The 26419-nt window shown below is 40.0% G+C and overlaps 1 protein-coding gene across 1 annotated transcript in view; it reads right to left on the bottom strand.

Moving 5' to 3' along the window:
* Nucleotides 1–26419, bottom strand: part of SCARF1 (scavenger receptor class F member 1) — a 57658-nt gene that overhangs the window by 16268 nt on the left and 14971 nt on the right. Inside the window, exons 3-8 of the mRNA XM_075196713.1 lie at nt 20263–20364; nt 18615–19140; nt 14791–15009; nt 14124–14252; nt 9908–10011; nt 8162–8282 (exon numbers count right to left, since the gene is read on the bottom strand). Coding sequence (XP_075052814.1) covers nt 8162–8282; nt 9908–10011; nt 14124–14252; nt 14791–15009; nt 18615–19140; nt 20263–20364 — 1201 coding nt within the window. The remainder of the gene's footprint in view (nt 1–8161; nt 8283–9907; nt 10012–14123; nt 14253–14790; nt 15010–18614; nt 19141–20262; nt 20365–26419) is intronic.

Genomic DNA, 26419 nt, shown 5'->3' with positions numbered 1-26419 from the left:
AAGCTAAAACTGTCAGGGAGGCTAAGCCCTCCCTGCCTTAAATATTTCTGACAGCCAATAGGAATGAAACAAAGGAGGGTCTGAATTTCGCCACAGGTTGGCAAATAATTAATTAACATGCCCCCGAGCACAGCACTCTGCCCTGAGGCTGGGAAGTACCATTTCTGACAGGAGCTTCCTGACCATTACAGCCTGGATGCCCTGCCCGGATGTGACACCCCGGCTCTCAGAGAGGCCGCCGGGACGCAGACAGCAGCTGCAGCCAAACCGTTATGAGTAGTGCAGCGGCTCGTGGAAAACCCCATGAATGTTTTATGGGGCATATTCCATTAGCTGCAAGGTGCCGCTGAACATTGCCTCTAAGTCGAACTGCATATATTGCCGTTTAATATGGTACTAAGACCTCCACTTATTCTCGCATGTTTATGGGACGTGGACTGTTCCAGAGACACATCGCAGATCCTTATTTCCAACTCTCCCTATGACTTCACAGCCTTCCCTTTTTCCCAACCCCATCTCTGATACCTCAGTGCCAGGTGTTGATGTATATTGTGATGGCTCATCATACGACCAAGGTAAAGCATGCACTGGACTTGATGCTATTATACCTAACCCTGTCATTATGCATTAGTATAATGAGAATTCCTCTCAACAGCTTGAAATGATTGCTTGGATCTTGGAAGAGTGTCCTGATACTGTTATCAATATACATAGAGTCAAGGCTTATGTAGCAAATTTGTTAACCATGTTGCCTGAATAGGTTCAGGCCTACTGATGGCAGCAAAACAGACAGATTTGTGGGAAACTCCCAGTAGACCTGATGTTTCAGCAGAGAGAGAGAGACCACATCAGCTGATGTGCTAACCCTTAATAAGTCATATATGTCACATGAAATTGTGAAACAATACACTACACCTACAGCATTAACTGAGCCTACTCAATTAATTGCATTAGAATCTAATGAACGAAAACTAATGTATCAATAGGATGTAGGTTCTCCTGTAGAGGGTAATTGGGCTGATGAGATTTTCAGAAAGTTTCATTTACATCCAGTAGGGGGCATTATTGTGCAGACAATACAGTACAGAAAGTAATGTATTCAGTATACTGGGCTTCAGTTAAAGAGGATGTTTTTTTGTTTTTTTCACAATGAGCTACATATTTGCCCTATCTTCAGTGAATCCACCATTATCCACAAACAAATCATAAATCACATCAACACTTACAAATTTGGGTCTACAGCTTCTAAAAGAAATGTATTTTATTGGACCCCTTCCCAACACTACTTCACACTAAATAGCCTCATAGCATCCAAAATGTTACTTTCTAAATGATTCTGTAGATGGAGGTCACTTTATGTGGTCGCCAGTGACCTTTCTTACTGGGAAAAGTAAGCTTGACATTACTTACTAACCCCAGTCTTCTTGAGCTGTTAAAAGAGGAAACAGGGCAAACTCTAAATTATGTTGTAGATATTTTGTCCAGGAAAACCTACAGTAACTGTATCTGTAAAGATATGCTTCTAATGTGCTTAATGGCTCTAAGGTCTACTCAGGGCCGGATTAACCGCAGGGCTTTATAGGCTATAAAACGCTACCTGCAGTTCTTCCTTAAGGGCCTCCCAGCTGCCCAAGGCCCCTAAGAAAGATCTGCAAGCAGCATTTATATATATATATATATATATATATATATATATATATATATATATATATTAATGGGTTTTTTTCCATACCGCCGGCAATCGCTGTCAGTGCAGTGCGGGCATGGCGCGCCCTGCACTGCTTAGTGAGGAGGTCACATGAGACTGTGGTCTCTCGCATGACCTGACCACACTAATCAGTGCAGTGCGCCCCACGCCCGCACTGACAGCAAGAAGAAAGAGGTGCAGCTGGAGCCTGCAGCGACTAGCTGAAGAGGAAGAAGACAGCAAGTAGATAAGTAAAATATATTCCAGCGTTCCCTGTTATCATCATCATCACCATTTATTTATATAGTGCCACTAATTCTGCAGCGCTGTACAGAGAACTCATTCAGATCAGTCCCTGCCCCATTGGAGCTTACAGTCTTAATTGCCTAACACACACACACACACACACACAGACTAGGGTCAATTTGTTAGCAGCCAATTAACCTACTAGTATGTTTTCTGAGTGTAGGAGGGAACTGGAGCACCCGGAGGAAACCCACGCAAACACAGTGAGAACATACAAACTCCACACAGATAAGGCCATGGTCAGGAATTAAACTCATGACCCCAGTGCTGTGAGGCAGAAGTGGTAACCACTTATCCTCCGTGCTGCCCATCATACCTCAATATCTATGGATTAATGTACCGTATGTATGTTCAACAATTTGTAGGAGTGCAATAGTTTGAAAACAAATGGTGGTTTATTAATGTTAAAACAATAATAACTGGTTATAATTGTAGCAACCATTTATTATTTACCTATGCTAAAACCAGTTAGTATTGTTTTAACCTTAATAAACCACCATTTGATTTCAAACTATTGCACTCCTACAAATTGTAGGATAAGATACATTAATCCATAAGGTACATTAATCCATAGATATCTTTTTTTGCTTTTTGAAAATACAGGGTAGATATATTAAAATAACATTTGTCAAGCGACGTATGCCCAATTCGATATTACTGGGCGCCCCCCAGTAATATCGGATTGGGCATACGTCATTTGACAAATGGGGGCCTCACAGTACCCATAGCCCAGGGGCCTAGTCTCTTAATCCGGGCCTGAGTCTACCCCACACTATACAAATGGAGGGAGTCAATATCAGGCTATGATTGGCCAAATAATGCACAGTTCAGGTCACTTCTTGTTGACCATTATTATCCCGGTGTCACAAACTGCAGTTGCAGAAAGCATGGGTAAAAATGTTCTGCATTCCATATTACTAAATGATTTTTGTGGTGCAAAATATGGGAAGGTCCAAGAATATGATCAGTGATTTAAAGTGTTAGGAAAGAGAGTGTTTGCACCATCTTGGCATGGAGCAGTATACATCAGTAATTAGAATAACTGGGGGTAAAGGCAAACCACACCTTATTAATCAGTAGTAGAAAAAAAGTAAAAGAAAGTAAGCTCCACACATATGGGATAAGATGTAGCATACAGAACTGGGAAAGCCTGAAAGGGAGACATATTTACATAGGTAAGTGCAATCTGAATTTTAATACCGGGGTGGATAATATTGGCCTAATTAAACGAGCCTTTCCTCTAAAACAACATAATAATAAAGGAAGCTAAGGGGTATATTTACTAAGCTGCGGGTTTGAAAAAGTGGAGATGTTGCCTATAGCAACCAATCAGATTCTAGCTGTCATTTTGTAGAAGGTAGTAAATAAATGAAAGCTAGAATCTGATTGGTTACTATAGGCAACATCCCCACTTTTTCAAACCCGCAGCTTAGTAAATCTAGCCCTAAGTCTTGTCTCAACAATGAAAGAAAGGAAAAGAAGAATGTAAATGATATAGTTATTGATTTTATTACTTTGGCTATTAGTGAAAGATCTCCAAAAGTTACTGACACTGGCCATATTTTAATGCATGTGGGATGCATGGGCTTATCATAAAACATAATGTAACTGCGCCATACGTGATTTTCACTGACAAAACCATTGAGTGAGGATTTGAAGGTGGTGTAATTCCTAACACCACAGAAGTAGAATGGGCCACAGAGCTGTCCAGATTGAATATATATATGGAAAGGAATTTTGTATTGATGATCTGATACACACCTGAAAGTATGTGGGATGCAATTAATTCTGGCAATGTTATTTTTTATATAGAGTCCAGATATTGATAAAGGTTCCAAAATTACGCTAATGTCTGGTAGTTTGGTTACTCTGCCAATGCCCCAATGTAAGATAAATACATGACCCTGTCCTCTTAAATTTCACTCACTGGTTATTCCCAAAACATTTCTGTAGCCCACAAACAAATTATATGATTAACATCTTTATGAGAGATAAAATACGTTCATTCTGAAAAAAGAAATTGGAAAGTAAACAATACTAAAATAAATGTACTAAATACCTATACAAATCATTTGTAAAGGAGCATTAAAGGGATGGTTGGCATAATGTCTGGACTATTCGGGTCAGGAACGTCAGAGTGGAGCAAAGCAGACATAAAGGTGGGGGAGATTCAATTAGCCGTGAAGTGTCTCACAGCAGACGTTGCGGAGACACTTCGCAGCTTCCCCCCTTTATATCTGCATTGCTCCAGACTGACACTCTGGACCCAAATAGTCCAGACATTATGCCAACCATCCCTTTAATGCTCTTTTACATATGATTTGTATAGGTATTTAGTACATTTATTTTAGTATTGTTTGTTTTCCAATTTCTTTTTTGTCAGAAATCTCTGCTCATTTTCCCCACACTCCATAGAGGCAATTGAATTCCCCCTAATGGTATTAAATGAAAATTTTTTAAAAACTGAGGACAACCTTAAAGCAAAGGGTGATTCAATCTATATTGTGCTCCTAACTTTTCCCTGCAATATCAGTCTTAAGTGTCTGGACTGTGTATATTGTTTATGGTCACTTAATCATACCTGTTTTTAATCATATGTACAATGGTTTGCATTTATTATTTTATATTTATTTATTAAATTATACTGTGCCGATTTTAAGTTTTGCGCTATTTCTGATCTTTTTGTCTTTTACAATCTATATTTGACTCTGTTAGCATTTTGAAGAAAAGGTAAATATATACAATATGCGCTAAATAGCTTTGGTTTTCTTGCAATTACAAAACAAACTTAAAGGGGGAGATGTGGCGTGTGGACATTGCGCTGCACACGTTGCTGGCAATTACAGTACAAATCTCTGCTCATTTTCCCTCCCACCACATAAAAATGAGCGGAGATTTCTGTCAAATATCAAACTGCTACGGCACTACAGGGGCTAAACTGACGATGTGCAACGTTGAGACCTTGCTAAAATTATATAAAATATTGATGCATGTAAAGTTCTTTGAATTTGTTTGTACCAATCTCCAATGCACGACCCATCATACCCACCAACAAGATATACTCTAATTTGGTGGAAGTGCATTACACGAGAAATGTAAAAGTAAGTGTACTTAAAGATTTTAAAGAATGCAGAAGAAGAAAAGAGCAAAGAGGGATTTTCCAAACACGTGTCGTAAGACGTAAAATGGCATTGTGACATGGAAAGGGTTGCTTATGTGGGTGATGGGAAATTCTACATAACAGCAAGTGGCTCCAAATTACAGCATTGTAACTGTGAATGTCAACTCCAATATCCTAATATCTGCCTGATGGACAACACAATTCTAAGAATTAATGGTCACACAGAGTTTCTAGTCTTAGTGTACCACAACATTTTAAAGATAAAACTGAAGTTAAGATAAGAAGAAGCCAAAAGCTCCATCCCATAAGTTACAGTACAAATAGAGTACAGATAACACCAGTAACACTTAGGGGTATATTACTAAACTGCGAGTTTGAAACAGTGGAGATGTTGCCTATAGCAACCAATCAGATTCTAGCTATCATTTATTTTATGCATTGTACAAAATGACAGCTAGAATCTGATTGGTTGCTATAGGCAACATCTCCACTTTTTCAAACCTGTAGTTTAGTAAATTACCCCTTGGAGTACACCTGTTCATGCAAATAGCTAATGAGCATATTTTACAAAAATCAGCCAAATCACACGAAGGACTAAATACTATGTAAAATATGACTAACACAGCGTGTCTGCAATACATCATAACATCCACTTTTAAAAATAACATTTGAGGTGCCAATCAAGCTTCATATTATAATATGTGGACTCATTATGTTCTATAAAATAGAGTCAAGAACAAGTAAATATAGTGGTGAGGGTTCTCACATGAGGGATTTGTGTGCCCTCTACAGTAGATGTGAATCTGAAGGAAATGGTATATAACACAGTGTATTAAGGTTACTTAATGTAGTAGGTAACCACAGGAACCTGTCCCGTCAGTAACGGGTTACCTCGGTGTAGTGGCATACTTGGATAGAGTTTTCACCGTCTCCCCTATTTAATATATGCAGTAGCCAAATGGGAAATTGAAAAACAATTGCCCAGCAAAGGTTATCACAATATGTAAAAGGAGATCAACAGATGGCTTTGAGTTCTCACCATTTCATTTATTTAATACACAGTATTTACAACAGCCTATAGATTATAATTATAGTTTATTTGCTTAGTGCTACAATATTATACAAAGATTTCCAAAGACTATTGAATCATTCACATCAGCTTCTGCCCCATTAGAGCTCATAGTCTAAATTCACTACAACACAAACCCTCACTAGGGTTCGCTGTGCCAGAAGCCAGTTAGTCTATCTGTATGTTTTTCGACTGTTGGGGGAAACCCACACAAACACGGGAAGAACATACAAACTCCAAACAGACAGTTTGCAAACTGGGTCCTCTTACCTCTTTGTCTGTCTGTTAATACCCAGCATTGATTTATTCTTGTATTTGATGGCCATTGTAAATCTCTGTGAATGTATGCTGGTGCTATGTAAATTAAATTTGGCAAGGGCTGCAAGCTAGGAAGAGACATTTAGGAGAACGTCCCAGAATTAGGAGACCAGGGGGTAAATGTATGAAGCTCCGGGTTCTTCAACACCCGCGAGTTCGGCGTCTTCATCGCTTAAATTTAAAGCAGCGCTGCCTTGTAAAGGGAAACTTCCCTTTACAAGGCAGCGCAACTTTAAATTTAAGCACTGAAGACGCCGAACTCGCGGGTGTTGAAGAACCCGGAGCTTCATACATTTACCCCAAGGTCCTGTAGCTCTATCAAAGGACTGATAATTATATTTGGAGTTCCTTAATTTTTTATTTCAGAATTCTATGGTATTGTTTATATCACGTCTAATATTATGAAGAATTTTATTTAATGTTATTTTTATTTTTATTTAGTTGGTTGAAAATATTTGCCTTTAGTATTACAGAAATTCCTTCTGTGCTATTATTTATTTTGTATGCTTGATTGTTTATTAATGTATTAATTAATAGTTATTGTGTTTTTATTTATATGGGTATGTGTTGATTGTACCAGTGTTTGTATTTTGTGCATAATATGATATATTTCTCTTTGTACAATTGTCTGTGTGTATTCTTTGCCCGTCCACCCTAGAACATAGATGTGGAACGTTATTCTTTGTCATATTTATATAATGAATTAGTCTATTTTCTGTTGTAATATTTACATAGCGAATAAATACTGTTTAAGAGTTCTAATATACTGTCATGACCTTTATCTTAATGCAAACATTCAAACAGCTCCACCACTGAATCACACTCTTGCCAGTATAGTGGTAACATACATTATTGTGCTTCTCACACTATTAGCACATTAGAGCATTTGACGTAACAACTAATGACAGACACAGGATATTGGTTGTCTGGTTACCACTACGTGGCAGGCTATAGCAGATAAGCAGGGTTGGATGTTTAATTCCATTTCTGTTCACCACTAAAGTACGGTAATTTTAAATAATAAGAAAAAAAAATAGTTTTTGCTACTTTGAACACTTATTTCATATTATAGTAAATTATATATATATATAAGTCAGCAACAAGTAAAATATTTAAAATGTGATGTAACAAGTTATGCAATGTGTTCAATCTTATCACAATTCATTTTACACCATTTCACTTCCTACTCTATTTCTGTACATGTTTTTTTTTTAATAAAGGAACAAGTATGAAGACTGGTGCACATGAAAAAGAAACTGTAACCCATAGCAACCAATAGGATTCTGTCATTCTGTTTTTCCAATTCATTCTCTAAAATGAATACAGACATCTGATTGGTTGTTATAAGTTACTTTCCTTTGCACCAGTTTTCACAAATCACTAATATCATGAAATTGAGTTTTGTGGGCTGAAGCAATATTCATGCTATGTCTATGTCTATTGATTTCATACTAAACAGTGATATATGAGGCACAAAGAGAACTGAAAAGCTGCATTCTCATGAATTGTTTCAGTACACAAAATGCAGTGTTTGTCTCATTGTGGGTACTAGACGGATACACTTTAATGTATATATAAACTATAATAAAAATTTATGCCGGAACATCCCACCATGCTTTGTATTTGGTAGGAGGTGTTGGTTACAATTCACATTATTTACCTGTCTTTACTCTCAGCTTGGTTATTCCCACAGCAACAGCAGCAACAGCAACAGCAGAGGATGAAAAGCAGACACAATAGAACAAGTGCTCCAGCAATTATTGCTCCTTTCTGGCTCGAAGCTATGGTGGAAAAATCAAACACATTTAAATTGACCTGTCAGTATTAATCAATAGTACATCAAACATTATCTATACAGCAAGCTAGCCCTGTGAGCTAAGAATAATGATTTTCCTCTCACTCCTTTCTTTTACCTGCATCCAATCCCTTATGCAAGAGCATTCCAGGCAAAGAAGAGGAAGAGGCAAGCATTCTAGTGGTTTAAAAAGAAGGATGGTCTTCATCATTTAGGGATGCTTTTAGCTTATGAGATAGAGAGATAGAGAGACATTAGATAGAGATATAGATAGAGAGATATGAGATAGAGAGATAGATAGAAAGATATGAGATAGAGAGATAGATAGAGAGATATGAGATAGATAGATAGATAGATAGATAGATAGATAGAGATATTAGATAGATAGATATGAGATAGAGAGATAGATAGATAGATATGAGATAGATATGCAGATGTGAGATAGATGGATAGATAGGTAGATATGAGATAAAATGATAGATATGAGATAGATAAATATGAGATAGATATGAGATAGATACATATGAGATAGATAGATAGATAGATAGATAGATAGATAGATAGATAGATAGATAGATAGATAGATAGATAGATAGATATGAGATAAATAGACAGATAGATACATATGATAGGTAGAAAGTCCAGGTATTTGGATGAAACACGTTAGGAACAGAGGTCCACATATGACATTATCTTTGGTTATACGATCTCTTACAGTCGTATGTAAGTGTAACTTTTATCTCTTAATAAAGGAAGTGTTTTATAGTTTCACGATGATTCTGTATGTTCATTTTCTCTAATGGATCCATGCACACTACGACCAAAGGTTTAGTGATCGAACGGCCAGAGGGTTGCAGCACATGGGAACAGGATAGAGAGAACGCATATCATCTCCACCACAAGGCTACCACATTATATGCAAGAGCCGCCAACTTATATAAGTCTGTCATATTGGTATTGAATCCTCGGCTGGGCGCAATATTTGTCATTAATGTAACGGACATCCAGGTGGTTCTCACCACGCTTCAAGATCAGGTCTTTTTGTTTGTTCACATTGACTCAGTATTGTTACCATTGTTGAGCACCAATTATCCTTTTTGGTTGTAAATAATTTTGCAATAGCATATTATTTAGTCACAATACAAATACATTATTTACATTAGTTAATTACCAATATTTTATCATGGTTCCAGATTAGTATGTTTATTTATTTAGACTTCTACAACCCAGTGCACAGTTACGGAGCCCCAGCATGTCCTACCAGCCTGTTGGTTGGTGGGGTATGCTGGGACTTGTAGTACCATAACAGGTAGACAGCCACAAGCTACATGTTTACCCTTTCCCTTCATTGCATACAATCTATTTGAGCTTATGACAAGATACAATGAGCTTCAATGATAAGTTATTGATCTCTGTACTTTGTATATTGTACAAAACCAATTCGCACCAGTGTTTTCCAACTGCAGACTACGAACCCCACTCATTGGGACATACCGTCTGCTCTATCCGTAAAACAACACATACTGTTATTAAAGAGATCCATCAATGCCATCCACAATTACATTGTAAAAACCATACATGGATATTATTTATAGCATCAAGCTGACTTACTCAGTAGGCATGTTCCATACTTTGGGTTACAAGGGCCCTCACCGCACTCACAGGTACTTGAACAGTTGGATCCGTAAAAACCATGAGGACATGTCTCATTGCAACTAAAAAAATAAACAATAAACATTGAATTAAATGTCACTATACATACTATTCAATCACTGGATAGTCATGGGGAATTCTGCTATCTGGGACAGTTCGGTTCATCAATTCGTTACTATGACTTTCTGCTACAGCTCTCTATAAAAGTAATTAATTAAGTAATTAATATTAAGTAATTAAAGAAATAATATTTATCCCTGGAGATGATAATATTTATCCCCAGTAGATGATCATTATGCTCTTGAGGTGTTCAACAGAGCATTTCTGTCCACAAATAATAAAAAGCTTAAATCTTCTGCAGATTGCCCCTTTACTGCATCCCTGTACAATACTGTAAGATAGAAAAGTTCTGCCCCTAAACACTGTTGTCCTTGTTCATCATACTGACATGTGGGTTTGGCCAACCAAATGCAGCAAAAATATTTGCACTGTTGAGAATGTACTGGATATAGTAATGTATCACTAACAGCAAATAATTCTGGCTGGACAAATACTTCAGTTATTTCTCATTTAATACAATTATATATACTGTTTGCTAATTGAATTGGGCTACAGGTATACACAACCTGGTCTAGTCAAGTCATTGCCCTGACAACATTAGGGATTCAAACATCAGTGCATAAAGCTATTAGCTCTGTGTGTTACAGAACCCAATGACATTAGGAGAATGATGCAGCTGCAGATAGCTTGTTTATACCCTTGTTCCCACAGTTCAAGGGGTTTCTTATGAACAAATTTTTTAATCAGGGAGGAACATTTATTAGAGTGTATATAACTAATGATAAATGTCACAAAGTAATTAATTCATTTAAATGACACAGAAACTATTTTTTTTCCTGAGGAGTTAGATGTGCGGTGATTTGCATTGATGGATAATATTTTTTAAAGTTTATCTATTGCCCTCCTGACCAGGGGTAGTATATTTCTCTAGTGATATAGAGAATTCCATTGTGAAATTCCATGCTCAGTAAATTCATATAGCACCTAAACCATGATGATGATTCATCTCTGCACAAAGGAGGTAAGTTGCAAAGCACAGAGTGGCTGAGGGGCAGTGAAACGTTAGATTGGATCCCAAGTGCACCGCAATTAGGGCAGGTACTACTAGATTTCTGTCAAAGTGAATAGGTTTTATGAAGCAAGGTGGCAGGATTTACAAATCAGCAGTAGTTGGCATAGGCCGAGGGAAGGAGCTGGGTGGAGTGCGCTCTTGCAATGTGTGAAGTAAGTACACATATTTTTGTGGAGCAAGATTACTAAAATGATGGAGAGGGCATCATTTTAGGGGTTTTCCTCGCAGGGCCGTAACTAGGGCTGTGTGAGAAGACCGGGCCACCCAGGGAGTTAATATTTGACATTAATTTGGTTAAAACTGAGGGTTTGGGGCATCACATTTCCTTCTTGCTCCAGGCGCGAACATTTCTAGTTATGGCTCTCTTTCCTTGCTATGTTTAAGGACTTTTGCACCAGCTCAGAGCTTGAATTCTTCAGAGCTCGTCCTATACTTTTAATGGAGTCTATTTCCACCTTCATGTTGCACATGCGATAACAGAAAAAAGGGACATGTAATAAAAGTAGACCCCACATTCCTCAGTCACTTTAGAAGATAACTGGATAGTTATATGTAATGACATGGGTGGTTGTACAGTGGTTGGATATGACATTTACACTGTGGCACAGTCCGCTTCCCCTGCACTAGTATACGGAGGTGTCTCCAGAGAGAGGGGAGAGTTGGTGCACACCTTGATGTGTGCTGGGTGAGCCGTGCAGTCACATCAGTGCAAAACAAAGGTGTTTCATTGTGTGCATCAAGTGCTCTTGTAAGTGAGGCACCGCGTGACCAGCCAGTTGGATATTAACATGCTGCTAAAGCTGAGCAAACACTAGTGCACTACTTACTGCGGGAACTTCATACAGTCACAAAGTAGTATTATACCGTTTCATTGTTCCATCACTTATTTTACTTATTCTATTCTTTGAGGAACCTCATGTGAGGTTGCAGAAATATATTGTATGAGGCACCCTGGCTGTACATAAAAAACCCACTAATACTAGACACATATTTTTCAGGGACATATCAGAACTCCGGGTGCTATATTTGACACAAGGCTGCAATATGCAAGGAAACATGTCAATATGATCCCATCACACCCTGCCTTTAAAGGGTATCTCCATCCCAGATTTATGTTTTACTAATTAGTGTGGGGACAGGCAGCTGCTCACAAGAAGTAAAAGCTTAGCTGCCACGCTCCTGCCTCACAGAGTCCTGTCATGGCTGGCAGACACCTTGAAGAAGTACATTCATAGTTACCTAGCAGAAATCTAACTCAGTTGCATGTCCCGGCATTCTGTGTGCAACAGCTTCATACTGCTATAGCCTCTACTAATGAAATGCAGGTCAGAGTATTATGCAGGTGCTCTAACATATCTATAACATAGTAACCACGGCATCTGTCAGCCATGACAGGTTCACCAGTCAGGAGTCAGGGTGCAGTGCGAGGTAGGAGCCAGGAAGCAGTAAGAGGCAGGAGGCAGTGTGAGGCAGGAGCCAGGATGCAGTGTGAGGCAGGGGCCAGGAAGCAGTATAAGGCAGGAGCCAGAATGCAGTGTGAGGCCTGAGTTAGGATGCAGTGTGAGGCCGGAGGTAGGATGCAGTGTCAGGCAGGATGCAGTGTGAGGCAGGAGCCAGGAAGCAGTATAAGGCAGGAGCCAGAATACAGTGTGAGGCCTGAATTAGGATGCAGTGTGAGGCCGGAGGTAGGATGCAGTGTCAGGCAGGATGCAGTGTGAGGCAGGAGCCAGGAAGCAGTATAAGGCAGGAGCCAGAATGTAGTGTGAGGCCTGAGTTAGGATGCAGTGTGAGGCAGGAGCCAGGATACAGTGTGAGGCAGGAGCCAAGGACGCAGTGTGATGCAGGAGCCAGCAGGCAGTATAAGGCAGGAGCCAGGACACAGTGTGATGCAGGAGAGAAGTTCCAGTGTGGGCCAGGACGCAGTGTCATGCAGGAGCCAGGATGTAGTGTGAGGCAGGAGCCAGGACGCAGTGTCATGCAGGAGCCAGGATGCAATGTGAGGCAGGAGCCATTACGCAGTGTCATGCAGGAGCCAGGATGCAGTGCGAGGCAGGAGAGAGGATGCAGTGTCATGCAGGAGACAGGAATCCGTGTCATGCAGGAGCCAGTATGCAGTGTGAGGCAGGAGCCAGGACACAGTGTCATGCAGGAGACAGGACGCAGTGTCATGCAGGAGACAGGATGCAGTGTCATGCAGGAGACAGGATGCAGAGTCATGCAGGAGACAGGACACAGTGTCATGCAGGAGTAGGATACAGTGTGAGGCAGGAGACAGGACGCAATGTCATGCAGGAGACAGTACGCAGTGTCATGCAGGAGACAGGATGTAGTGTGAGGCAGGAGCCAGGACGTAGTGTCATGCAGGAGCCAGGATGCAATGTGAGGCAGGAGCCATTACGCAGTGTCATGCAGGAGCCAGGATGCAGTGCGAGGCAGGAGCGAGGACGCAGTGTCATGCAGGAGCCAGGAATCCGTGTTATGCAGGAGCCAGTATGCAGTGTGAGGCAGGAGCCAGGACACAGTGTCATGCAGGAGACAGGACACAGTGTCATGCAGGAGACAGGATGCAGAGTCATGCAGGAGACAGGACGCAGTGTCATGCAGGAGCAGGATACAGTGTGAGGCAGGAGACAGGACGCAGTGTCATGCAGGAGACAGGACGCAGTGTCATGCAGGAGACAGGATGCAGTGTCATGCAGGAGACAGGACGCAGTGTCATGCAGGAGCAGGAAGCAGTGTGAGGCAGTAGTCAGGATGCAGCTTAAAAAATTGCCCCACAAACAACAATAGAATACACTGGATATCGGTTGCGTTGTACCCAGGATACATAGTAAATGGTTTTGTTTTTGTACTACTATGTCTACCTAGACCATCCAGCATGGTCTACATTCTCGGGGCCAGTGGAAGGGTACTTGGTGTCTTTCGCCCCTTCCTATGTGCGCTTCTCACCATATTATATTATTTAATGAACAGATCAGCAAAAATAGCAGCAACAGAATAGAAAATATCTCCTAATTTGCTTCTTGACTAACACTAACGTACCTGGGTTTCCAATATCCTAAGTCACAAACGCAGTCCCCTGTTACTGGGTCACAGCTCCCATGGATACAGAGCGGGCACAGGAGTTGGCATCTGTCCCCATAACTTCCAGCTGGACAAAAGAACTCACATCTTTGGAGACAAGTACAATAATTAACACTTGTAATCAATTTGGCCAAGTACATATGTTTTGGCCAACCTTCAGTTTTATACGTAAAGATTTACTGTTGGTAAGAAAGGAGAATATGGTAGCAGTACACAGAAAAATAAATAGATTGTGCTGTATTGCCCCATGCTAGATCGTGAAAGGAATGTATTTAGCTTTAGAGCTCTAAATATTTACATAATCTCCATTTCTACCATCTAAATACAGCAATCAGAGCAGGAGATACCTGCCAATATTCCTGATTGAAAAATGAGAAAATATTAGGCTACGCCCAAATCATTCCTCGAATAATCTAACCCATGGCCATTATAGGCAAATCCACAGCTTCTGGGTGCCACAATCCAGGAAAATCTATTCTAGATCAGGTCTATTGACAAGTGTGTTTATAAATATGAATAAGCTGCCAGAAGCTAACCTGAAACTTAACTATCATGAAAAAATACCATCCTCCCATTGGTCAGAAAGATTATAGCTATGCCTGCCATGTGTGATATTCTGACATACCTAGGTCCCATCTTCCCAGGATCACAGCTCAGACAGGTTCCTGTGTCGCTACTGCAGACATTATCCTGATGGCACTTGGGACACCTCTGAGCACAGTTCACCCCGTAGTTTCCAGGTGAACAGGGTAGGTTGCAGCGAGTACCATTCCAGCCAGGCTCACAGGACAGGCAGGATCCATCCATTGGTGAGCACACCTGACCCTGTTTACATTTTCCACAACTAGTAATCGAAAATAATAATAATTATAGCAATAATAATAATAATAAAAATAATAATAATAATGCAAACTGGTTTAGCATGTGCAGTAAAAAATATAATTTTCAAATGATAATTGTTCAAGTGATTGTGCAGATTCAATCTTGTATATGATAAAAACCCATCGACAGCTGTAAAATGTTCATAGACTCATGTACAAAGTACTTATTAGTAATAGTGACAACAAATATATATTTCACTCTTTTGGCGTTTGATAGTAATTCTTAGGTTAAATACTTAAAAAGTAGTAAAGGCTAAAAAGACACAGGAAGCAGTGTGACAGTTACCAATTTCCTTCCTGAACCAAAAATATAATAAGTAGAGATGTTCACTGACCCCCGTGTTTTGGGTTTGGATCTGGATTAACTTCGTGTTTTGGTTTTGGCAAAACCGCCCTCGCGTGTTTTGGTTTTAGATCCTTATTTTTTTCTAAAAACCCTTTTTTTTTATTTTTTTGATAAAATCACATTATAATTAACCTCAATAACATTAATTTCCAGTCATTTTCAGTAAATTTTTGTCAAGTGACGCTCTTGGTGTCCAGTGAATGCTGTGCCCAATCGAAAAGTGCATAGTACTAGTCTTTGAAGTTTTTATTATGGGTGCAGGCCACCTTCGTCCATCATCATCATCATCATCATCACCATTTATTTATATAACGCCACCTATTAATTCATACCACTATCCATTCAATGACCTCTGCCTGTTTTTGTAGCATCAGTGTCTATGATAGATGCCCTATTATGTTTCAAATTTATTGTGTGCATAGTCTTTGAAGTTTTTGAGTATGGATGTAGGCCACATTCATCTATCACATCAACATTTATTTGTATAGTGCTAGGAAATTACGTTACACTTTACAATTGGGTATATCTATCTACTTTTCTAAATATCTACTAATATGAAGGTTTTCCAAAACATTAATAAACATCTCATCTCCCTGGTCTGGTGTGGTAAGAGAGCTAGGGTGTGCATTAATACACTATGTAGAATCAAAAATTCAGGAGAACTAGCTCTTCCCAATCTTAGAATTTATTACCTTGCTTCTCAGTTTACAAACTTGGTCTCCTGGTTTGGCGCCACGCAGAACACCACTCTAGGACATTTTTTGGGCAAGCAAATGGATCCCTCTATTTGAGCTTTGCAGATTTTGTTATCTAAGCACAGACCCAGTGAGGTGGCCCCTATAATATGACAGGCATCAATGATTTGGGCAATAGCACATGCTCTCATGGAAGCTGAAGGGCTGGACCCGGACACTCCCTTGTGGTCGAATGCTGGTTTCAGGAAGCTGATGGGGTTGGAAGGTTTAGTGCTGTGGAGAGGGCCGGGAGTTCAAACCATTGATCAAATATATATAGACAATAAGTTAGCCACATATGAACAATTGAGAATGGCTTTCCCATTACCCAATACCCAATTCTTCCGGTATCTGCAGCTGAGACATGCCCTGAGTGCCCAGTTTCTGGGGGTTTGCTTCAGATCTCAGATTCTCTGGTTAAAAATGTATTACAGTCTGTGGGGTCAGTAAAATTATATCTGAGCTCTATGCCTTATTGTTGCCTCAGGTGTCCCCTGGAGGACTAGATCGGCTCAGAATGAAATGGGAGGCCGATCTGGGGTTTTTTTTCTGACGAGGAGTTGAGTATGGTTTAGGAGGTATCAGACATGTTACCTCTTGTCTCAGGTTACAGCAGGTCCATTTTTATATGGTACACAGAGTATACTTAACATCGGCTGGGCTGCGCACGTTGGGGCGGCACACCTCCACAGAGTGCCCTTCAGTGCGATAACCCTGAGGGCACTTTTTGGCAGCTTCTATGGTCATACCCAGTAGTTCAATCCTTCTGGGACAAAATTTGGGACTGTATCTCCTCCACACTACCTGTGACCCCTTTGCTGTGCCCTAAGATCTGTCTGTTTGGCACCACACTAGAAGAAAATCTGAATAACCCACTCTTTAAATACATATTTACCTTGGCCTCCCTGGCTAAGGTTATTATAGCTGGGGGGTGGATGGCGGCTGAGCCACCTAGTGTGCCTTATTGGATCAATCTAGTTAATGAACTCTGGAGGCATGAGCGGTTCATGTATGATAGTATGAAGGCCATGCATAAATACACTATATGGACAAAAGTATTTCTCCACACCTTTTAATTATAGAATTGAGGTGTTTTAATCAGACCCATTGCCAGAGGTGTATAAAATCAAGCACATACAAACACTCTTTATATTAATTTGGTGCTTTGTGATGTCTGTAACTGTCTATACTAAGATGCGTATAATTTTATACGGTAGCCTGCTGAGTAAATTATACATGTCATTGAGCACAATAAAAAGGTCAGCCATCCAATCAGTACTGTGGTGGATATACATTGATCAGTCACAACATTAAAACCACCTCCCTAATTTTGTGTAGGCCACCGTTGTACCACCAAAACAGCTCTGACCTGTCGAGGCATGGACTCCACAAGACCTCTGAAGGTGCCTGGCACCAAGACATTAACAGCAGATACTTTAAGTTCTGTAAATTGTTAGGAGGGGCCTCCATGGCTCGGACTTGTTTGTACTGAGCAGTGGATTAATTCAAATTTCTCCAGGTTGTCAATTAAGAGTATGTTTCTTTGAAATTATGGGGAACCTGGGTGTGGTAATTATGTGGAATTGTGGGGAACCCAGGTGTGATATTTCTCTGCATTTGTGGGGAATCCGGGTGTGGTGTTACTCTGGAATTGCGGGGAACCTGGGTGTGGTGTAATAATGGTCTAACGGTAATGTTAGACCACTGCAGAAAGAAGACCCCGGTGGTGTAGATGTTTGTTATTGTCAGAACATTTAGAAAAAACAATGTAAATACTCATAAGTCAGATAGTCAGAGTGGATATACACTAAATCATTAGGCCAGTAGACTTAAAAAGAGTATATTTTTATGCACGTTTATGTGTCCAAATCATACATGAAGGCAGGGGGGCAGATACCACCCTACCCCACAGCCCAGCCTGCCCCTGCCACTGACAATTCCATGTCAATTTGAGCATATACATATTTATATCTTACAAAGATTTAATTACATTTCCATTTATACTTTATTCAAAAAAGGACTCAAGGACAACTATAGCATGGGAGGACATGAAAACAATTTGGGCATTAGTGCCATTCAGACATAGGACATTATATGAAATAGAATCAGCAGCAGAACTCCAAACACTGTGGCGCTTTACATTACTCCATTTAGCATGACAAATTAAGGAGTAGATTTATCAAAATGTAACAGTGTTGCCCATATCAACCAATCAGAATCTAGCTATCATTTACGTACATTCTAGAATGTACTAGAATAAATGATAGCTACAATCTGGTTGCTATTGTCAACAGCGCTAAATTATCTTTTTAGAAGATTTGATAAATCTACCTCTATGTCATGAGTGGCAAAAAGAAAGCCCTTGTTGGCTATTACAACATGTCAACCATTGGATGTCATGTATGATATGGGACACCAAACATTACTTGTTACAAATTTAGTTGGGTTCTGGGAGAAAAAATGTTCTGCATTTTGCTTCACAACTCACCTTTCTCCACATTTGCGTCCATATTTCCCAGCAGGACAAGGATCTGCACATCTCTTTCCTTGGTATCCTGTGTGACAGTCACAGTCACCATTTACAGGGTTGCATTTGCCACGTACACAGTCACACGGGTTTTCACATTTAGCACCATACCAGCCTTCTCGACACTTGCAATATCCACTGCTTTGCAGACATGGAGATTTGTTGCATTTACAACTTATACTGCACCGAAGGCCCCACCACCCACTGTTACATGTACACTGCCCATTAGTCTGGTTACAGTGGGACGTTTCCAGATTGCACAAACATTGTTTATTGCAGTGCTGCGCCCACCAGCCTGGGTTACATTGACACAATCCGGTGAGGTGGTCACAGGTCCCGTGCAGGCCACAATGGCAGGTGTTCTGACAGTTAGGGCCCCAACGGTTAGGATAGCAGATGCATTGGCCAGTCACCCCATCACACTTTCCAAACGGATGGCAGGAACACCTCTGCTTGCAGTCTGATCCCCAGTACTGGTCTGGGCATGCTAGGGAATAAAGAATCGTGTTATTAATTTATTATTTTATTATGCTCTCAGTGTAATTATCTATCTATCTATCTATCTATCTATCTATCTATCTATCTATCTCCATATGGGCAGTGGACAAGACTCGGGAGGTTGCCCTGCTCTCCCGGAGCCCAGAAGAGCTCCCAAAAACTTGGGAGCCTCCTGGACACTCCGGGAGGGTAGGCAACGATGGATAACAGTTAACTGCTGATTGGGTGGTATGATGCAGATTTGCACCTCTGAGCCATGTTAGTACATCACCTTACTAGTCTCAAACACTCTTTCACTATACTGCTTAGTCATAGGACTTGCATTTATTTTGCAGGCCCATATCCCCCGGGGAATTCAGCCTCGTGATGAACAGTCTGGGGCTGTGTCTCATTATGACAGGGCCCTGTCTTGGACTAGTTAGTGCTGGTTGCTGCTTGTGAGGGAGGACCTCTACTAACCTCACAATTACATGAACACACCTTTACTGTACTCTGCCTAAGCTGGCACATCCCTTACCTCTCCAGGAGTAAGGAAGCACAAGTCAGGGATATGCAAAATTCTTACCGATGCAGGCATACCCAATTTTGGTGCCCGTACGCAGTACGATAATACGTATTTTATGCTAAAATGAGCCGCATGATGTACAATATCAGAACACTGCAAGACTGACTCGAATAAAATTGACCTGTGACATGTTGAGGTAAGTGCTTTATTTTTTTAAAAAAACTAGTTGAGTTTCCTAAAATTCTCAATGAAAGGGGCAAAATAGCATATGGGGGTAGTGTTATCATCCTGCCTAGGATCCTTTACCATTGTTGTCAGCTCTTTCAACGAATAAGAAGGCTGTCATACACAAGGGAAACTAGACTTGGAGACGCTCAGCCCCGTTTGATTGACTTGACATTGATCTTTTAAATAAATAAAATATATAAAACCACATACCCCCTACATGACAGGTGCATTTTACGGTACAGCAGACCTTAGGTTACATTACATCTCATTATGATATGCAATTACAGTGTCATTCAATCATACACAATTTAGCCAATGACCTTAAGATTTGAATCTTTTGTTAAAGAAGTTGAAATAAGTCTGTGCTGTTGTACTCACGTGAATTGCAATCGGCACCGAAGAAACCCGGTTTACAGCGACAGACTCCCGGTCTTATACAGACTTCATCTGTTTTGCAGGTGTCAGCGCCATCACAGATTGCTGGAGTCAGAGAAAAGATGTTGTTATAGACCCCGGTTTCTCTAGGTATTATAATATATTCACAGTTTTACAGGAAATTAGGTAGTTTATGTCATTGATCTCCTCAGATGGGACTGTCTACAGCAGGGGTGGGCAAACCTGTCCTCAAGGGCCATATCCAGTTCATGTTTTTAGGATTTCTTTAATCATGTACAGCTGAGTTAATCTATTTGGCTGGGTCAGTAATTATCCCACCTGTTTCTACAGACAGAAATCCTAAAAACATGAACTGGATATGGCCCTTGAGGACAGGTTTGCCCACCCCTGGTCTACAGACTTCATGTCACTGATTATATACTAAATATTACAAAACAGTGTTTAGATAATCAATAAATATAAAACATTTAATTTTCTTAGGGACAAGGCAATACAAAGTAATTTGCTGTAAGAACAGAAGTGCCTTTGTTCCATTGGCAGTTGATGATCTCTCATTCTCTGTGTTGTCCTTGGTATGAAATGTTTTTTAGACAAGTCTTTGTATTGATCACTTATATATTTATACATATTTATTAGGTCACCTCTAAGGTGCAGTTTTTCTAACCTAAATAGATCTAGTTTCTATAACCAATTTTTTTATTATTAATGAATTTGCCCACTTTTTGAACCTTCTCAAGGTTTCCTATGCCATTCCTATGTCCTTCTATGTCCTTCTCCCTTATGTTACTCTCTATCCTGCCTGTCCTGCCTGACCAGACACCCCCCATCCTTCAATCTTTCAATCATTCTTCTATATAGCCTATCCTACCCCCAACCGATACTACTTCCTCTGGATGAGCTATAAGATAGAGTACCAGCTCCAGTTGTCTCAGCATTGCCCTCACCCTCTAGACTGTACGCTCTCATAAGTGGGCCCCTCTATTGCCTCTGTATAATGTGTACACTTCTTTCTTCAACCTTATATGTACTTGTTTTCTTTTTATGTATATTTATATTTTGTATGATTTATCACTCTGACTGTCCAGGGACGCAGAGTTTTTTGGTACCTTACAAAAAACTATTATTATTATTATTTATTTATTTATAAGGCACTACAGTTTCCATAGCGCCAGATACAGAAGCAAGTATTGAATAGATGAGGTAATACACAGTGCAGCAAAAGACATAACAGGACGTATGATGGAGTCAGATAGTAGACAGACGTGGGAGAGTAGGTTGAGAGCTTACATTATAGAGGGAGGGGTGGTGAGAGAGAGTAGGAGCAACTGGGAGAAAATGTAAATGGCAGGCAAAGGAAGAGGAGGTGATGAATAAGATAAGCAGGAGCTGGTACGATAGGCGAGCTTGAAAAGGTGAGTTTTGACTGAGCGTTTGAAGAACTGAGGGATGGGGGGAGAGTTGACCAAGGCGGGGTAGGGAGTTCCAAAGAATAGTGGCAGCAGGACAGAAGTATTGGAGGCGAGTATGGGAGGAGGTAAGGAGAAGTGAATTGAGGTGTAGGTCAGAGGCGGAGCGGAGTGGCCAGGTAGGTATATATCTTGAAACAAGGTCAGAGATGTAAGGGGAAGAAGTGCTGATAAGGGCTTTGTGAGGGTAAGGAGTTTGATTTGAATTCTGAAATAGAACAGACCTCCGGTTTTCTGTGACTCTCCTTGCTGTCCAGTCTCTCCAGAGTGCCTCAGGAATTCTATACCTTCTACAGCTGCAGATCATTGCATCCTCGTGTTCCTGTTAGTAGGGGCTTCCAAGCACCCCAGGATTTCTACATCTTTTACAGCCGCAGATCATCGCATCCTTGTGATCCTATTTTCCGGTTCCTCTTGTTCTGCCTACCTGCTCATCTCCTCCATTGCCGGTTAGTTATTCTTAAAATCTCGCTCGTCCCCACCTGAGAGGACCGCAACCTGCAGTTTGGGAGCCACTAAGTTCAAATCTCCTTGCGGGGGTCCCTGGCGAAAACCTCACTCTCTTCTAGACTCAGCACCTCCCAGGGGGTAGTACCAATTCGAGCAGATTGTTCAGGCTCATATCCAGACCATCCAGACGTGACAGGTCCATATGTAATTTATTTGTGTGTAGCTGACGTGTCTCTCCTTAAGGCTAGAGTAAATAGGGGTGGCCAGGGGCAGGCATGTGTCGGCCAATTACAGTACGGGTGTGTTCACATATTTGCACAACAAAAATCGTGGACGCATCAGCAGATATGCCTTTCAGGAGATGTATATTTTGCAGTTACTGGAGAGCTGGTACAACAAGACGCATTGATGATGACTATCAGCAGCACTTTATAGCCGCTTCTGATTGGTTGGTAGGTATTGACCTTGTCAGCTGATCATAGTTACAAGGTTAGTGGCTATATTATATGAGGTTGTGATAATCTGCTTACATTATTTAACTGACATTTCAATTTGCAGTACTGCAGGAAAGAATATTCTTCTTTACAACAACAAATTTAATTTAATTTAATTTAGTTTATATTTAACACTGTCATGACAATATTCTCTCTTTCAAATATGCTTCATTACATTATTATTTTGTGTGCAAGTAGGGTAATGCCATTATAGCATCTGCCACATCATTATGCTGTCATCAGGCATAAGGATACACATTTGTTACACCTGGTATACATGCTGCTGTTATTTAGCTGAATGCATCTTGACGTGTCTGATTCAACATATGCACATATATATGCTTTTATTATTAATAATAATAATAATAATAATAATAATAATAATAATAATAATAATAATTACGTTTTAACTAGATAGACCTTACTAATATAAAAATATTGTTGCCCCAGATAAAATGCTGAGACATAAAGAAACAAGTCTGTTATCTAAACAACAGCACATAAATGACAAAAATACATATTAGAATTACAATGTTTTACTTATCAGTGGTGACCATATTTAAAAACCACCTGACAAGTCAACACAGTCCTCTATAACAGAGTTGTCTACCTAGGTGCCTGATAAACTGGACATTTTTCTCAAGACCATATTATATAACCCTTGGCTCTTCTTGGAATAAAACCCTGTTTGTAAGATATAATTATGAATGAATTTGTGCCTATTCTCCAGGGAAGGAAATTATATAAACTTGCAGAAATAAAAAATAGGTATTTACATTGCTCTAACTCCACTTAACAAAACTTTTGTCATAGCTTCGATCTGCATAAGATTGACGACTCCCAAACACCATGGTTGCTGCATGTTGCCCACACATATGCTGTCGATACACTCTTTTATAAAGACCTCCATTGATTAAAACATATGAATGAGACAAGCCAGCTGTAAATCTCACTACTAGGCCATACATATGCACAATAAAGAGGCCTTCCTACCATTTTCATAGACAAGTCCAGCCCACATCATCAGCTGGTGTGGGATCCAAGCTACTTCCTACAACAACCGGGGCCACATGAAACTATTTTCACAGAATGCGGTCCACCCAAAACCAGGCTATGATCTGTCACCACTGGACCCATCACTGCCCTCACTTACATTATACTCACTGATCTTGAGCAGAGGGAGTGTGCTGCTTTGCCCTTAAAAGACAAATATCAATCTAGTAACCTGTTCAGGCCACACATATATATATATATATATATATATATATATATATATATATCTCTAATGTATATAAGCCTAGCGGCGTGTGTTAGTGTGTGTGTGTGTGTGTGTGTGTGTGAAAAAAACTATTTTCTCAGAAAGGGCTCATCCAATTGACCTGAAATGTGGTATACTGACATTATTTGACAAAAAAATTATAATAGTGAAGTCAGTTAACTTCCATCATCCCCCCTTCCCCCCGTGGGAGGGGTAGTAAAGGCTAAATTTACCAGTTGAGGGCTCAAACTCTTGACCGTGTGGGTATTTATTTACCAGAGCCTGTGTTTGGTCATGGACAATTGTATGTCACATTTTCACGAGTACGGAGAAGCAGTGATGTGAAAGTGCAGGTTATGAATACTGCCCTTCAAGGAAGACTGATTGAGCACAGCGATAAGGTGTTTAGCAGAAACGTTGTGTATCGAGAGGTTTTAGAACAGTAAGACGATGGAGATTAAGGATGTGGCGATAAGGATGAAGGATGAGGTGATGGAGAAGAATGATGAGGTGGTGACATGTGGACAAAACCACGTAAAAAAGGGCGCTTACGTCGGGAAGTAACGCTCTTCCCCTGAGGAGGCCTGGCCTAGCCTCAAATGCATGACAAGAACCTTTTTAACACCTTAAGTAGCTTGATTTGACTAGAATGCATGAGTATCATGCACGGGTTAACTTGTGTGTATATATATATATACTTGTATGCCACCAACCAGGGCCTGTCAGCATGTCTTGCCAAGATGATAGAGCAACCTGTATCCTTGCAGTTATCCTAATTGTGAGTGGCAGCTTCAGTTGGGCATTAGACCCCATGCTAGACCCTTACAGCTGTACCATGAAATTCACTCTTTGGAAATTTGAGAACATGAAAAGTTAAGGTGAAGACCCCACGGCCAGTGGCGGACTGGGTCTAAAAATATTGGTTGCCAGGAGACATTTTTATTTTACATAAATGGTGGATATTTTTAAATAGTTTGCTTGTACTGAACCTTTTACACTTTAAGAGGTAGTTCAAAAGCATATTTCATGCAATCCATTTTATTAAGAGCAATTGTTTGAATTCAGTAGATGATTGTGTGAATCGGTCAATAATTGCTTCTGCATCCAATTCATCTAACAATTACTTTTCAGAGGATAGCAACATGAATGATTCCAAGTTCTCCTCAGACAGTGAATTTCTTAGTCTTGTCTTTATGATCTTTAGCTTTGAAAATGTCTTCTGACATTGGACTTGAGTAACTGACAGTGTGCAGATGAATTTATAAAGTTCATAAAGGTTATCATATACCTGGTCATGAAGTCAGTTGGATGCCAGAATTTTAAGTACACACGATGGGCAAGTGCTACAAATTTTACACTTGTTGCAACTGGAATCCATATTCTCATCATCATTAAATAATAGCTTTATTACATCAAAGTTCAAAACAAAAGAAAACAATTCCAATATTACTTGATCTTTGCTGATTTGTGGAGACAGCTTAACAATACCTTCCAATGTTTGTTTTTCATCTATATTCATCTGTGAAGTTTTGTCATTACAATTATTTACAAAATCCAATACCTTTCTGTGAACGTTATCAAATGTTCTTGTCTGTTCTTTCAACTGTATTGTAGTTGAATCTACTAAACTCCATGCAGTAAACATATCTAAACCACTTGTCTGTAAATAACTTGATAATGGGGCTGTAGTTTCAAATATTTACAAGTAACTAAATGCTGTCAATATTGTTTAAAACATTTTCTTCTTGTTTTGTTTTTGCGTCAAACTTTACTGACTCTTGTATCATTGATAATCATGTCAATACATTTACAAACGTACTGACAGCAGCATCATCATAACTACCAAATATAGTTGTTGCTACATTGGATTTTCCTGACCATCTTGTCTCACCAATTAGCTTTAATCATTTAGTTTTTTTCTTTTCCTAGATGTTTTCCAACAACTTCTATCCATACGGCATTTCTCTTGCAAGATGTTTTCACAAACGTTGCTCTATTCTGGAGCAACTTGAAAAACGAAACTGCAGGCACGCAACATTGTTTTTTTCAGTTACCACCTTATTCAAGACATGGGCATAACACCATATATGAACATGTTGATCAGCCACATCAGTTACACCATTTTACTTTATAAACCATTATACCGGCCATGGTAGGTTGCAGCTCCATCTGTACTATCAGATAAACATTTTTTGGGATCAAATTTAAGATGCTGTAATGTTTCAGTCAATGGGGCATAGTTAATTAGATTTTTGGTCCGCAATTTGTGTAAAGTGACAATATGGTCCCGCAACATTGCGGATTTCCCATCGCAACCCTCTGGGGTGCGCACGGAAATCTGCAATGTTGCGGTATCGGGACTCATGCAGCCGAGTGTAATCGCGAACAGAAAAGCTAATTGAATATTCCCCAATATATCAAAAAGTCCCTGTCCCGTACCATCATTACTTGGCACAACTGTACGTAGTTGC

Source organism: Mixophyes fleayi, chromosome 2 (assembly GCF_038048845.1).
Source record: "Mixophyes fleayi isolate aMixFle1 chromosome 2, aMixFle1.hap1, whole genome shotgun sequence".
Lineage (NCBI taxonomy): Eukaryota > Metazoa > Chordata > Amphibia > Anura > Limnodynastidae > Mixophyes > Mixophyes fleayi.
Note: the sequence above shows the minus strand (reverse complement) of the source record. Positions and strands in the feature narration are given on the sequence as shown.